The 13,691-nt window shown below is 40.8% G+C and overlaps 1 protein-coding gene across 9 annotated transcripts in view; it reads left to right on the top strand.

The window, feature by feature from the left end:
* INPP5A (inositol polyphosphate-5-phosphatase A) overlaps window positions 1-13,691 on the top strand; it is a 435,774-nt gene that overhangs the window by 161,637 nt on the left and 260,446 nt on the right. For all 9 annotated transcript variants that reach the window (XM_005305326.5, XM_065552136.1, XM_005305323.5 and 6 more), the window contains one exon: window positions 819-906. In XM_005305326.5, coding sequence (XP_005305383.1) covers window positions 819-906 — 88 coding nt within the window. The remainder of the gene's footprint in view (window positions 1-818; window positions 907-13,691) is intronic.

The following is a 13,691-nucleotide window of genomic DNA, read 5'->3' as shown; positions in this document are numbered from 1 at the left end:
TTGAAAATTCACCCAATAGTGCAGCTATCAGTCTGCCAAGTCAGCCAATATCAAAACTGTTTGGCACATCTTCACTTCTCTTTGGGTTTCCCAAGCCTAGAGAGCAGCCTGCCACGGATGTTAGAGCAGCCAGCCTTTGAAGCCAATCATTCTACAGTCAAGTGATCTGGCCAGCAAGTTTTACAGACTGTCTTCCAGAGTTTGGGAACCTGGACCTCAGACTTTAAAGCCTGCTGGGCTGGTTCACCCAATTTTTAAGAAACTTTGATATCTTGAAAGTTTGTGGTTTTTCTCAAGACCTTCAAATAATATAGATGACACTTTGCAATACCATAGCTCTTCAATAACCTATGTGGAATATATTGGTTGATCTCAGTCCAGTCCTTAGTAGTCAGGTGGCCACATTACAAAACCATCAGTTGTCAGAAACTGGCTCCCTTGTTGACAGTCTCAGCAGAAAATCCAAGGACTGAATGGACATTCCAGCTGAAATACCCTCTTATTGGTGCTCCCTTCAGGTTAGAGTTAAGGAGTATTGGCAAAGCAGTCTGAGGAAGATTGAACTGCAGCTGTTTGCAGGGTAACTGTTTTGTGGGTAAATGGAGAATTTCAGTCTCCAGGGCTATCAATGTGACATATATCATCAACACTTACATTCACTTAAAATGTCTTTTTAAAAATGAGAAATATTATGAAATAGGTCCACGCTTTCTTTGATGGGTGTTAGGGACATGTTGAAATATAGTGGATGAGAGTGAAGAGATACAACAGATTTGCATATCCCTTCATATTGACAGTCTTTCATTTATGTGTTTCAGAGAATTGTTATCAAGTGATGCAATGAAAGACTATAACAGAGCCCGGGTTTACCTGGATGAGAACTACAAGTCACAGGAACATTTTACGGTAAATTTCCTTTTTCCATGAGATTAGTTTAATACTCAATTCACTTTTATGTTTGATCTTGAAATTGTTTTATCCTGACTGATGTAAAGATTGGCGTTAGCATCCTCTGTGATGATGGGGATTACATCTTTTCTAAATATACTGTATGTGGGTAGGAGATGTTCAAATTGATTGTTTAGAAGAACTGTATCTGTTAAAATAGTAGAATGTCAGAGTTCATGAAAAGCGAGTTTCTGTATTCTTTTGTGCTGGTCATTGATAGATCATTATACCTCCATTCAAGGAAATGTCACCAAGCTACATTTTGGGATGGTGCCAGACTTGCAGCTTGATTAACTGAAAAGAGATTGGCAAACATTGGAAACTTTGTTATGGATCTTGAGTCTGATTCATATGACGGTGAAGGGAAAAATCAGTGTACAAACAAACTTACACTGATATGTGGGTAACATTTAGGTAAATGTGAAAATGAAACACAGGCATAGGAAAGTTCGCCTTTTTATCTATAGCGGAAGAGACCATTTCGTGACAGCCTGAATTTATACAATGAACAAACCACAGCTACCATTTTATTGCATGCCTTCCCAGTACAGCAGTACTCCCAGTAGACTATTCAGCCCCACTGTACCTTCTTCCTTGACTAACCGGACCCCTCCCTTCATGCAAGTAGCCTATTTTCATCCATCATAGCCCATCCTATATTCACTTATCTTTTTTCTACATTGTTTCTCCAGGGTACAGTCAAAGCAATCCTCCTCTTTCTTCTCCGGGCCACTAGCATTAATCCAAAATGTGGTGTTAAAGCAAATTTTGTACTGACAGTTTTGCTTTCCTTTGCTGATGCTCCTGGTGTGTTGTACTCTCCTTTATGCTTCTCTGTTAGCAGTTGGTCAGTCCACTCTCCCTTGTACTCCTCAAAGCAGTCTGATAGCATATTTAATGAGCTTATGTAGTTGAGTCACTTAACTGCTGACACACGCAACTGTCCAGCTGTATAGCTTGTTCTTGTTCTTCAATTCTTCATATTGTCAGTCAATCAGAGGATCCATAATATGATCAAATATCCAACAACTTTAAGTTCAGTTTGCATTACTTAACTGTAAATGGCAGAAAGTGACTTGGTGGATAGGAGAAACCAGTCTAAAATTCTTAGTGGAAAAACTGAAGTGCAACCCTATGTAAATATGATGTGGATTTTTATATCGATGTGACCTACACTTGTGGTGTTAGTTTTAGACAAAGGATTAGGGAAGAACTTGTGTGATTACTTTCCATTGTATGTAGTCTTAAGAGACTGAACCAAGTAACAAAAACAAAAACGAAAGTCCCCTTACTATTCCCTGCCCCCACTACACAACAACCCTAAAAACCCAGAAAAGTGAGCGAGAGAGAGATTGATTCACCTTCATCGTAGGCTTTTATCTTGTCACTTGTTATAGATCACTTACAGGCCCTTTGTATCAAGGAATCTTGTACATAATTTCAAAGACTACTATCACAAATTAAAGATACATTTTTTAATAATCATAATTTGAACTAATAAGAGACTTGAGTCCTGAGCTTCTAGTCTTTGAATTCATGCACTGTCTGCATTAGATAAAATCCCTTTTGAAAATCTAACTACTAAGTTGTGACCATTTAGGGTAAAGTTTTATTCTTATCTTCAGTGTGGCTTGGTTCTTTCAGGATGTTATTCATCTCCCCAATTCCTCATTAGTTTTGTTTCTGATTGCAAAGGTCTTTAACTTGTGTGGGTTTTTTTCCATTCCTTCTAAGGCATGGAGTTGGCAACAAATGTAATCCCTAATAATTGTGCGTGTGTGTGTATAAATATACTTATATTATATATCTCTATATAGTTGAAAAGAAAAATATATATCTTTTTCTTTTTTTAAAAAAGTAAAAGTTCATCATATATGTTGTTGTGAAAATTCTATTTTCTTTAGAACTACAAAAGCCCAAGCATTCACAATGTTGCTAACTTATACCTCTGTTATTCTGATATCCCTTTTCCTTCAGTTTTGACAGTGTAGCCTCTATGGGACTTTCCTTGGCTTGATTTTTGCAGAGCTAATCCTGATTTTGCTGCCCACAATTGCACAGCATGGCTGCCTCAGAGCACTGACTCAAGGCTTTGACAAAACACCTCTGGGTAACATGGATCCTCAAAATACACTTCCCTCTTTGCTGGTATAAGGAATGTGGCTTTACTTAGAGGATATGGATATATTTCTTCAATACTGTTTAGAAAGTATAGTGCACTGACAGTGATACTCAAGGAGCTTTTGTGAAGTTTTGGATAGATAGAATTCTACAATAATTCTACTGTATGGTAAACCATCAAAATAGTCCATCTCAAACCCAAACAATCTAAGACTAGTGATTGTGCCATCTGCAATTGTGTACCAGGTATGGTGAGGTTTTTGGTTTAAAGACACTTCCCTGCAGTAGCTGTTAGTACCCAGCTTGTGAATTCAGATAAAAACTTAGTACATTTAAAAAATAATTCTCTACAGCTGCAGGGCCACTGTTTAGCCTGAAAGAATTTGATGAACACCTCTACTGCTTCTGCACCTGACAACTGGACTCTTACCTCCTGTTGGCTTTTGTAGCAAGCACCCCTAAGAATATGAAAAAGGTCAAAGGTGAGAGAGAGCATTTGGCAATGGTCATTTGTCTAGATGCAGGGAATTGCTGTGCAGCTTTTCGAACCCTGCCAGGATAGAGCCTGTAGCTAAAATTTCTTCACCCAACACTACTAAAAAAAAATCAGCCCTATCAGATTTCAAAATTAACAGTTATATAAAATTTAAAAAATGATGTGAAGATTAATTTCTTGGCACAAGGTAGGACAGCAGCTATTACACTAGGGTTTATGCTTGTCAGCTTTGGGAATGTGACAGTGTTCGAGTTAAGAGCTCCCAGCAGTTATGAATGAAGTTTGTGGGTGACAACCATTGAAAGAGTAAAGGTTGTTTCCTAGAAGTTTCACTAACTGAACAGTCTGCATCAATATTAGTTCAATTGTGACTGGAAGCAAGGATGGGCAAACTGGTTTGAACAAGAACTGACTCACATCTTAGCCTACAATCCTAACTCAGGATTTTACTGGAAATTCAAAATACCAGTAATTTTTTTAAAAATTCTGCTCTTAGTAAATCTTTCATTACACAATCATACAACTGTGGACAGTTTTACATATCCTTTGGCAAATACTACACAATACAATCTAGACATCAGTCCCAGTCTCTACCAGGGTTTGTATAAGGTCTTTATAGGGAGGGTGATGAATGGAGGCTGAGAAAAGGTCAGAGGCAAGGCCATAGAAATACCTATAAGTAAATAAGGTGAGTCTTGAAATTTGTATTGAATTTCTCAAGTTCTTAATGTTTAAATTCTCTGCTATAACTTTAACTGCAATCAGTGTAGTGGTTTTTTTTTGTAAAGTCAATAAATTATCAGTCTTCACTCTACACAAATGTTTTGCAGATTGGAAAGAAAAAGTAAATCTTTTAAAGGGATCTCTTTATTGATATTAGGTGAGGGACAAGCAACACTGAAATGGGCCATGAGGAACATTTTCCCCTCAACAATTATCTTATTAGTAATAATTGGGATGATTCCATTTTTATGTTGGTTGACTAAATACCAACTAGTAGCCGTCACTATTCAATCAGTTCTGACTTGAAATGCCTCAGGTCGTGGTAACCTGAGTGACTTCGGTGACAGCTGTATGTATTACAATAGGGTGGAATTTGGCCCATAATGTCCTTGAGACTGTGCAAGACTACACAATAATGGAGATACTTGATATGTTTAGTGTACACCAGGCTAATTACTGGTCCATTAAAGTGTAGCATGTGTGGGTGTTTGCATATGTTCTTGGCATGCAAGAGAATTGGTAGTCGATGAAACAAGGCGCTGTGGTTTCTTTTCAGTTTTAACCAGGCAACTCCTTAATTGCTCTGACCTTTGCTTTCTTTGCTCAGCATGAGCAAGGCTACTATGCATGAGTAAATTAGGAAATGATAGTTATAGGGCACACCCATGCCTCTCCCATTTCCTCCCTGCTCCCACATAGAATTTGAAAATTTGTACCATGGTAGCTACAAAATGCCCAACCATATTCCTAGTATGTACAGGAAAGTCCAGTACAAACCATCAGTCTAGCAACACACTCCTTGTCAAAGGTCAGAGGAATGTGAGCAAAGAGTCTGCAGCCACAAATTCAGAAGGTAAACCTCCTGGGTGGCTGCACTGAAGGCTAGTTTAGCTCATTGAACTATATTAAGTTTCCTCTGATTTGAGGCTTTTTTATTTCTTAATATGTACATTAGAAAATATTTTTTACTAAAAACTGACAGACAGACAAAACTCCCCAGAAACCCTAAATACAGAAATCATTTGAACCTGAGTATTTAATATTGTGGGAGGAATTTGGGAAGGTGGTTCCCCCCCCCCCCCCAGTTGGCTAACCTCTACAAAGTCCTGACAGTCTCCCCCCTTAAGTATAGAATATGAAGGACCTCACAGGGCCTTGAATTTATGAGAGTATATTTTGAGGGGTTGTATATGTCTGTGAGGGTTGTAGCTGTATTCTGGAAGAGGCTTCACATTGGGATGGAGATTTACTGTTGAGCACAGACTTATTTTTTTAGAAGGCATAGTTTTAATAGATAATACAGGATTCTCGAGCACTTAACTGTTTATTATTGGTTAACTGTGCAATAAATCAATCACCTTGTAAAATACACTGTTGGTGTATATATTTGTGTATTGAAGAATCATCTTGTCCCTGTTAAGAGTTGATTGAGTTTTAATTGGTCCATTAAAGTGCTGGTCTTACCTTTAAAAACAAAACAACCCCCCCCCCCCCCCCCCCCCTGTAAACCACAGTTTTCACAGTGGAGAGAAGTAAATGATGGTGGCGTCCCCCGGTGGTCTGTACTGGTACCAATGCTGTTCAACATATTCATAAATGATCTGGAAAATGGGTTAAACAGTGAGGTGGCAAAGCTTCCAGGTGATACAAAATTATTCAAGGTAGTTAAGTCTAAAGCTGACTGTGAAGAGTTACAAAGAGATCTCACAAAACTAAGTGACTATGCGACAAAATGGCAGATGAAATTCAGTGTTGAGAAATGCAAAGTAATGCACATTGGAGAACATAATCCCAATTATACATACAAAATGATGGAGTCTAAATTAGCTGTTACCACTCAAGAAAGAGATCGTGGAGTCATTGTGGATGGTTCTCTGAAAACATCTGCTCAATGTGCAATGGCAGTCAAAAAAGCTAACAGTGTTAGGAAACATTAGGAAAGGGATAGGTAATTATACACAGAATAACATAATGCCACTAAACCAATCTATGGGCCACCCACACCTTGAATATTGTGTGCAGTGCTGGTAGCCCTATCTAAAAAGAGAGATATTACTCCTAAGGGCATTCTGTGCCAAAATAAATTAAAAATTCTGCACACCATATTCTCAAATTCTGCAAATTTTATTTGTCAAGATAACACTACATAATCACACCAGTTTCAATTATTTTGGTAATTCATTTCAAAATACCTATCAGCAAGTATGTCTGTAACAATAGAGAGAGACACACGAATTCCCTCAAGAGTAAAGAGTTAAAGAAACCCCTATGACAACCCAGTTCCTGTTTCTCTGCTCCCCTCCCTGCCCACAGAGCCCCGCCATGCCCCCTCCAGCCTATACACCTGAACCCCCTTCCCCCCCAGAGCCCAGCTGCAGGGCTCCCTGGCCCAGATAACCTCACTCCCTCCCCCACCCCCCCAGAGCCCAGCCGCGGCCTCCCTTGCCCAAATACTTGCACCCCTCTCCCCCAGATCCCAGCTGGGACCCCCCAGCCCAGACTCCTATCCCCTTCACCTCCCAGAGCCGAGGGATCCAGAGGGAGAAACAGCCTGATGCTCGGTCCCAGGCTTGCATGGAGCTTCCTACATGCTGCCCTCTCCGTCTCAGGTGAAGCTGGGAACTGCAGTTGCCAGGATCCCTCTAGCTCCTTCTCCCTCCCCCTCCCCCAGCAGTGACTTCTATGTGCAAGCCGGGCTATGCTGGGTTCAGCGGCTCATAGTGGCAGCTAGCAGCACTGCAGCCCATTTCTGTGGGGGAGAGGAAATTCTGCGTGCACAACGTTAATTTCTGCAAAATTCTCAATTGTGCAGTGGCACAGAATTCCCCCAGGAATAATAATAATATTAGAATTGGAAAAAGTATAGGGAAGGGCAACAAAAATGATTAGGGGTATGGAACAGCTTCCATATGAGGGGAGATTAAAATAATAGGACTGTTGAGCTTAGAAAGGAGATGACTAAGGGGGGATATAATAGAGGTCTATAAAATCATGAATGGTGTGGAGAAAGTGAATAAGAAAGTTTGATTTACCCCTTCACATAACACAAGAACCAGGGGTCACCCAATAAAATTAATAAGCAGCAGGTTTAAAACAAACATGAGGAAGTATTTCTTCCCACAACGCACAGTCAACCTGTGGAACTCGTTGCCAGGGGATGTTATGAAGTCCAAAAGTATAACTTGGTTAAAAAAAGAACTAGATAAGTTCATGGAGGATTGGTCCATCAATGGCTATTAGCCAAGATGGTCGGGGATGCAACCCTATGCTCTGGGTGTCTCTAAACCTCTGACTGCCAGAAGCTGGGGCTGGACAAAAGGGGATGAATCACTCGATAAATTACCGTGTTCTGTTCATTCACTCTGAAGCATCTGGCACTGGCCACTGTCGGAAGACAGGATATTGGGCTGGATGGACCATTTGTCTGATCCAGTACGGCCATTGTAATGTTCTTATGTTAATACTTTTTGGAAACTGTAATTTAAACAAAACTGACTTTTTTAAACATAAAAAGAACAGATTAGCATTTTCAAGGTGAATAAATTGAAAAGAATATTTTATATATAGCCCCTTTCAAGTTTCAAGATTTTTATAAAGGTTAATAATTATTTATTGCAGTGAAACTTGTCTTAACCAACCATTCAAGGAACAGGCAAAAATGGGTTACTGATGGGGTGGCTTTCTAATAACAGTGAAAGGTGCCCCAGAGTATCCAAGAATGCAGTCTTTTAAAATGGGAGGTTGCCTAATAGGGTTGGGTTCTTAAACAGTTTTCACTGTGTTTCCATTTTACAGATGGGGAAACTGAGCCTAAAGGTTGTGACTTGTCCCGAGGGCATCAGCAAATCAGTGGCAGAATCAGGAGGCAAGTCAAGGTCTCCAGACTCTCAGGTCACTGGACAACACGAAGGAAGGAAGGATTGTCCAGTGGTAACCTGCTAGGCTCTGATTCGGGAGAGCAGATTCAAGTTCCACCACAGATGTCCTGTGTGACCTTGGGCATTTAGTCTTTCTGTTCTCACTTCCCCACCTGTGAAATGGAGATAATAGTATTTCCTAACCCCATACAGTACATAATACATTAAAGCCCGTGGGATACTCGTATACATTGATAATGGGGGCCATATAAATAACACCGGTAGGTAGATAGGTGCATTTCAGTGCCCCAATATGAACAAAAAACAGTGTTGAAAATCTATTGTCAACTATTTCTCACCTGCCCTCCATGCTCATCAATTATTTTAGATGTAAAATTTCAAAACTTGAAATGGGCTATAAAGCATTCGGTATCCTTGGATGGAGAAAATGAGAGCGCGAGAGGGCTGTTCCACCCTAATGCTGGTCCACATATGTACCCTGATCTAATGTTAACGTTTAACAAGAGGATTAGAATGGCAAGTAAGTGTCCTAAAAATAAAGAAGGGTAACATTTATTTAATAAAGTGCGTTATTTTATCTTAAAATTATGTCCTCATTACTAAGAGAATTGTAAAGTTAATTTTTGTTAGATTAATGATATTTGAGTAATATTTTCAGTTGAGTCTGTTTCAAATAATTGGCCATTAATTGAAAAAGGAAATTGAATTGAATTTATCTTGTACATAAATCCTGTCAGAGTTATTAATGGGTCTCAGAAAATATCGGCCTGTTCCCAGAAATGAATGGAGCACACTGATTCTTCTGAGCTGATTAGCTGTGGCAGTTTGGAGTTTTGTTAAATAAAAAAGATGATTTAGGAAGAGAGACATAATTGAATTTAATACAGAGGGAATTCAAATGCCTGATTAGTTCTAAGAGACCATTTTTTTCTATTAAGCAGTTTCATCAGTAATTTTTATTTTTACAAAAAATGCAGATTTTCACCAGGAGGTGGAGCTAAAGTATTAGCTTGTATTGTAAATGGGTATCTCAATACTGAGAAAGTCTGTGATTTAACTTGTTCGTTCAGTAAGCATGTAATAAATACAATATTGCTGCTGTGAGTATTTTTCAAAAACATATACTTAAACAGAAAAAGAGAGTAATTCTACTCACAGGTATGAGTGACATGACCACAAAATCCCCTTGGTTACAGGAAGAGCCCAGAAGACATTTTGTTTGAAATCTGATCATCCAATCTAAATTTTGTAATGTACATAATCTGACCCTTTTGCTTCATAAGGAGCTGCTTGAATTGTTTCTGTAACTATGCTGTACATTTAACTGTAGTCTATGTTGAATAGTCTGGTGACTGTAAATAAAAATACTTCCCTGAGACTTTAATACAAATCTCTTTATTTCAGGTCTCAACTGGCATGAGTAGACTCCGACTCCCACTTCCCTTTCTTTTGATAGAAGGATCTGTTATGGGGGCAAGATGAGGGGGCTCACAGTTCCCTCCCGCTGTCTCTGTGGGCTTGTCTATATGGTGCTTTAGTTCACACCGGTTGGGGTGTAAATTCAAATATGCATCAGTATGTTGCACACTAACTGCTGGCACTCACTTTAAGTTTGCTAACGCATAGTAATGTAGTCGCATTTCAAACAGGACAATATTAATACCCGCTAGAGAACTTATGGTGTGTGCCAGCAGGGTCCACACACACCAAGTCCACATGGGCCAGTATGTGCGCAGCATGCCGGGTGCACATTAGAATTTACACCGCGGCTGGTGTGGACTAAGGCACTCCATGGACAAGTCCTGTGAGTCAGGAGTCAGCCGCTAAATAGCAGGACCCAGTATCCTCTCAGCTGTGTCCCGTTCTTCAGATTTTCAGCACCTAGTGGATTTTCTGGTACTCGTACCCCAGAGAGCATCAGCATTTATGAAATCCCAGGATTATTTCAGTTTTTCTTGCACACACTCTTAAACAGGGGTACAAGTACTGGGGTTGCCCTAAAAGGCAGATATTTGAGAAAGTGGCAGCATTGAGTCCAACAAAAATTGAGTGGGTCACCAAAGACCTATGGGATCAGGGTTTTTTGTGTTGGAGGAGACTTGAAGAGGTTGTATCACATAGCGGGGTAGAGCACAAAGAACGTTGTAAGGGGCAAGAGAGAGTTTGTAGTCTCAAGAGACTGGTTTTAGATAAGAGTATTTAGAATCTGACTTGGATTTCCAAGTCTTCTGAGGCTCACCTATAATTTCAGGCCAGATTTAAGTGTTGTTTGCACCTTAATATATGGATGTGAAAGGTGGAAATCCACCAATGGTATGGACAGATGTTTAAATGCCTTTGAAAGAAAATGCCTCAGGAAAATACTCAGAATTATATGGAATGAATTCATTTATAACAAATGTCAAGATTTGTCAGAGGGTTCAACAATTTCTTACCTCCAAGAAAAGAAGATGGAAATATCTGGGACATGTGTTAAGAATGAAGCCAGTACACCATTGGACAGCTGGAAGATCACACACAAGGGATTGACCAAAAGAATCCCTTCATCAGATACTAGTTAGAGAGTGAAAACTTATGGGACTTAACAATATAGAGAAGTGCAAAGAGCAGGTCAGGTAGACAATTATGGCAGAACATTGTGCCCTAGGTGATGTCTGATGGCACAGAAAGAATTCATTTTTCATTGTTCTACTGTGATAGTTGGGAAAATTTTCTGTAGCTCAATCAGGTAAAATCTGGGGAAGATCAGAGAGATTTTAAAACAGTACACTCTAGAGTGCACCCAGATAATGTTTTATAAAAATTTCATTAGTGATATTTTTCATGTCTGAAAAAGGCAGGTAGTAATGGGAGAAAGCAAAGCTCTATAAACAATATAGAGCATGTGATCTTGTTTAAAATTTTTGCAGCCAAAATAATGGTATCAAAGAGTAAGAAATTTTACTTGTACTAATCTTTAGGGAACTGGATAATTCTAAGGCTGTGTTAAGGACCGGTCAGTTTCTGAGCATGGGATCCAGATCCCTGTGGGGGTTTTGTTGCAGAAAGAGGAATGTCTGGTGCTAGGAGACAGAGCCAGGTTAGGACTCTTGTCTAAAGTGAGCCCCAAAGTTGCCCTATCTTCCCGCTACTGGGAACCCTCTTTTTTTTCTTTCTGCCCTTGTCACTGTGAACCACTTACATCCATTTCCTGTTTCAGCCATGGGTCATGTCCCACCACTGCACCACTTACAACTGTTCTTCCAGGCAAGCTGTTCTTCCTGTCCAGGCTTGCCAGGAGCACTGAGATGCTCTGGCACAGCCCGGAGCAGCTCTGTGCAGCAAGATGTGCTGGTGGAGAAGACATGGCTCCTTTCAGTGTGAGGCTGAGGATTTGAATCCTCCCCCAGTCGATTGGGACGGTACAAGAAATCTTGATTGAGACAAAAGAGACTCTTGGTTGTGGGGTTACTGTAAAGGAATGTGTGTGACTTTTGCATGTGGAAGGTGGCATGTGGGAAAGAGATGGAAACAGAGTTAGTTTTGCTTTTGTCCCTCCACCTTAGAACACTAAGAAAGAGTACACTCATCCTTAAAATTCTATGGATTAGGACAACAATGTTTGGTTGGTGGGTAATATTTGCTCACTCTGCTGAGCTTTACAATCTATGGCTGCTCATATTTCAACGACTGCAATGACCAAACATTCCTATTTCTGGTTGCTTAAGAGGTGCAACTTTTCCTGTGTGATGTGAGCTTCCTAATTACATTTTTTCACCTCCAAATTATATCACTGGAATGCATTCTATATGGGCTGATTGGAAGGCCAGTTAGATGCTTCAGCCAGAGCCAAACTCAGCTGCTAACTTACTTAGAAATGCTAGATCTTCTTTTTTGATTCCCATCTGTTAACTCAATGACACTGATGGGGCCAAATGAAGTCACTTCCATTCCTTATTCGATTTATATGGTCTAATATTTGCCAAGTGTTTGACCACATCTTCTTGGCAATGCCCTTCATAAATGTCTGCTGCCAATAGCTACCCTCACTAGGTTTAGCATGCCAGCTGAGGTAGGGTCCCAGGGTATGATACTGTGGAGCACACACAGCTACTTGGAGTCACCCGTGAGAACTGAGTGAGTTGCCAGGACTAGCTGCAAGCCAACTACCTTTTATAGGTGTGGCTGTCTACTATGCAGAGGTAGTTCATGCACCCCAAAGTGCTAGTTAAGTGAAGCATATTTCAATAGACTGCACTAGCATCCACTTCACTTCCAGTTTCAGGCTGTTGGCTAAGATCTGCATTATAAGTCTATCATAGGTGCCACGTATATGGAAGATTTTTCTTTTTCTGTTAGTCTCCAGAAATAAAAATTATTATATGTAAAAGTAATACAGTAACTCCTCACTTAAAGTTGTCCCGGTTAACGCTGTTTTGTTGTTACGTTGCTGATCAGTTAGGGAACATGCTCATTTAAAGTTGTGCAATGCTCCCTTCTAACGTCGTTTGGCAGCCGCCTGCTTTTTCCGCTGCTTGCAGGAAGAGCAGCCCGTTGCAGCTAGCTGGTGGTGGCTTGGAACCAGGGTGGTCCGGCAGCCTCCCTATCAGCTCCCCCTATCAGCTCCCTGCTCCCCTAAGTTCCCTGTGCAGCAGCTGCCCAGCAGGCTATCAATTGCTGGCAGTTCAGCTGTCCCTCCCCCCACTGCCATGTGCTGCTCCTGCCCTCTGCCTTGGAGCTGGTCCCCGAGATTCCTGCTTGCTGTGCGGGGGCGGGGGGAGGGAAGGAAGAGGGGTGGCTAATGTCAGGGTGTTCCCCTCCCCCTTGCTCCTGCACCCTGCTTACCCCATCTTCCATAGAGCAGGGGGGACACACGACAGGGCTCAGGACGGAGGGAGCTTGCTGGCAGCAGCTGTGGTCTCAGCAAGCTGATCTAATTAACAAGACAGTGTACTTAAGAGTAGGGTCAGCTTACTTAAAGGGGAAATGAGCATCTCTCTCTCTCTCACACACACGGTGTGTGTCTCTGTCTCTGTCTGCGATGCTGTCTCCCCTCCCTCCATTCCTGCTGCCTTGTAGAGTGTGAGAGTTAACCCTTGAGGGCTCAGCCAATTGCTAGTTCATCATTTAGCAGTAAGGCATTCCCTGGGCTATATCCCACCTTCTGACTTCACCACCTTAACCAAGCTTCACAATCATCATCACTGTGTATGAGTATTAAATTCAGGTTTCAGAGTAGCAGCCATGTTAGTCTGTATCCGCAAAAAGAACAGGAGAACTTGTGGCACCTGAGAGACTAACAAATTTATTTGAGCATAAGCTTTTGTGGGCTACAGCCCACTTCATCGGATGCATAGACTGGAACATACAGCAAGAAGATATTTATACATACAGAGATCATGAAAAGGTGGAAGTAGCCATACCAATTGTAAGAGGCCAATCAATTGAGATGAGCTATCCTCAGCAGGAGAAAAAAACGTTTGAAGTGATAATGGAGATGACCCATAGAAGGTGTGAGGATACTTAACATGGGGAAATAGATTAAA

Source organism: Chrysemys picta, chromosome 7 (genome assembly GCF_011386835.1).
Source record: "Chrysemys picta bellii isolate R12L10 chromosome 7, ASM1138683v2, whole genome shotgun sequence".
NCBI lineage: Eukaryota > Metazoa > Chordata > Testudines > Emydidae > Chrysemys > Chrysemys picta.
The sequence above is the reverse complement of the archived record's forward strand: the minus strand, read 5'-3'. Positions and strand labels throughout refer to the sequence as shown.